At 47.3% G+C, this 1216-nt stretch overlaps 1 protein-coding gene across 1 annotated transcript; it reads left to right on the top strand.

The window, feature by feature from the left end:
* Positions 1–315: 315 nt before the first annotated feature.
* On the top strand, positions 316–715 carry LOC113838981 (mothers against decapentaplegic homolog 1-like; the record flags this gene model as incomplete). The annotated part of the gene is made up of 1 exon (XM_027434464.2): positions 316–715. A coding segment is annotated over exon 1 (400 nt), but the record flags the coding sequence as incomplete, so codon positions are not given.
* Between the last annotated feature and the right edge of the window lie 501 nt (positions 716–1216).

Consider the following 1216-nt stretch of genomic DNA (forward strand, 5'->3'; position numbering starts at 1 on the left):
CGAAGTGTGAAGCTGAGCAGAATTAGCCAGAGATCACCCGTACAGGGACACTTAAGTGCTTAGTATCTGGCACTTATCAGATAATCTTGGTGTGTCTTGAGGTGATTTTCAAGCCAGTTTCCTATCCTTTGTTTTTGCAGGTGCTAACTTTGGGTCTCTTCTTGGAATAGGAGGAAGAGCCATTCTCTACTTTTCAGAAATACGGAGAAACTAAAGAGAACCGATGTAAATAAGCTGAACTCTCTTCTGGCCTCTCCCCTTTCGAGACATCACCACTTCACCCTGTGAGGAGCCTGAAGAATTAGACCAGTCACTATGAATGTGACCAGCTTGTTTTCCCTCACAAGTCCAGCTGTGAAGAGACTTCTAGGTTGGAAACAGGGTGACGAAGAAGAAAAATGGGCAGAGAAAGCTGTGGACGTGTTGGTGAAAAAATTGAAGAAAAAGAAAGGGGCCATGGAAGAGTTGGAGAAGGCCCTGAGCTGCCCGGGACAGCCAAGTAACTGTGTCACCATTCCCTGCTCCCTGGATGGCAGGCTGCAGGTGTCCCACCGGAAGGGATTGCCTCATGTCATTTATTGCCGAGTGTGGCGCTGGCCAGACCTCCAGAGCCGCCATGAACTGAAGCCTCTGGATTGCTGTGAGTTTCCTTTCAGTTCCAAGCAGAAGGAGGTGTGCATCAACCCCTACCACTATAAGCGCGTGGAGAGCCCTGGTGAGTGGTGTGGACTGTGTGTGCCCCGTGAAGGCTCTAGAGATCAGAGCAATACCACCTTTCTCTTGTGGGGTGTAATTCCAAAATATCTTGGGGAAGTTTTGTTTGTATTCATTTATGCGTGTGCAAAAGAGCACAGGAACTCTATATACTCAGCTTTCGCTCATTGTAACAAGTATCTGTAACAATCACTTTATAAAGAGGAAGGTTTACTTTACTTCATGACTTTGTAATTATCAGCCCTTCGTCCCATTGGCTCCGGTTGCCACAGTGTGTCATTCAGGATGGTTTTGTTGATGGATTGGTTCACCTAGCTGATGATTTCTGAGGGTCCCCAAGTATGGATGGTGTCAGATTTGTGTGGCCTCCCTCCCTTCTCCTGCTCCTGGGATGGCCATGTGACTTTTCTCTCACAGGAACTTCAGACCCCTGGGGTAGACTGCAAACTTCCAACTCAACCATCCAATCATATGTTGGTCTCCAAAGGCCTTTTGTATTTTT

The sequence above is a fragment of the Cricetulus griseus genome, unplaced genomic scaffold (genome assembly GCF_003668045.3).
Source record: "Cricetulus griseus strain 17A/GY unplaced genomic scaffold, alternate assembly CriGri-PICRH-1.0 unplaced_scaffold_256, whole genome shotgun sequence".
Taxonomy (NCBI): domain Eukaryota; kingdom Metazoa; phylum Chordata; class Mammalia; order Rodentia; family Cricetidae; genus Cricetulus; species Cricetulus griseus.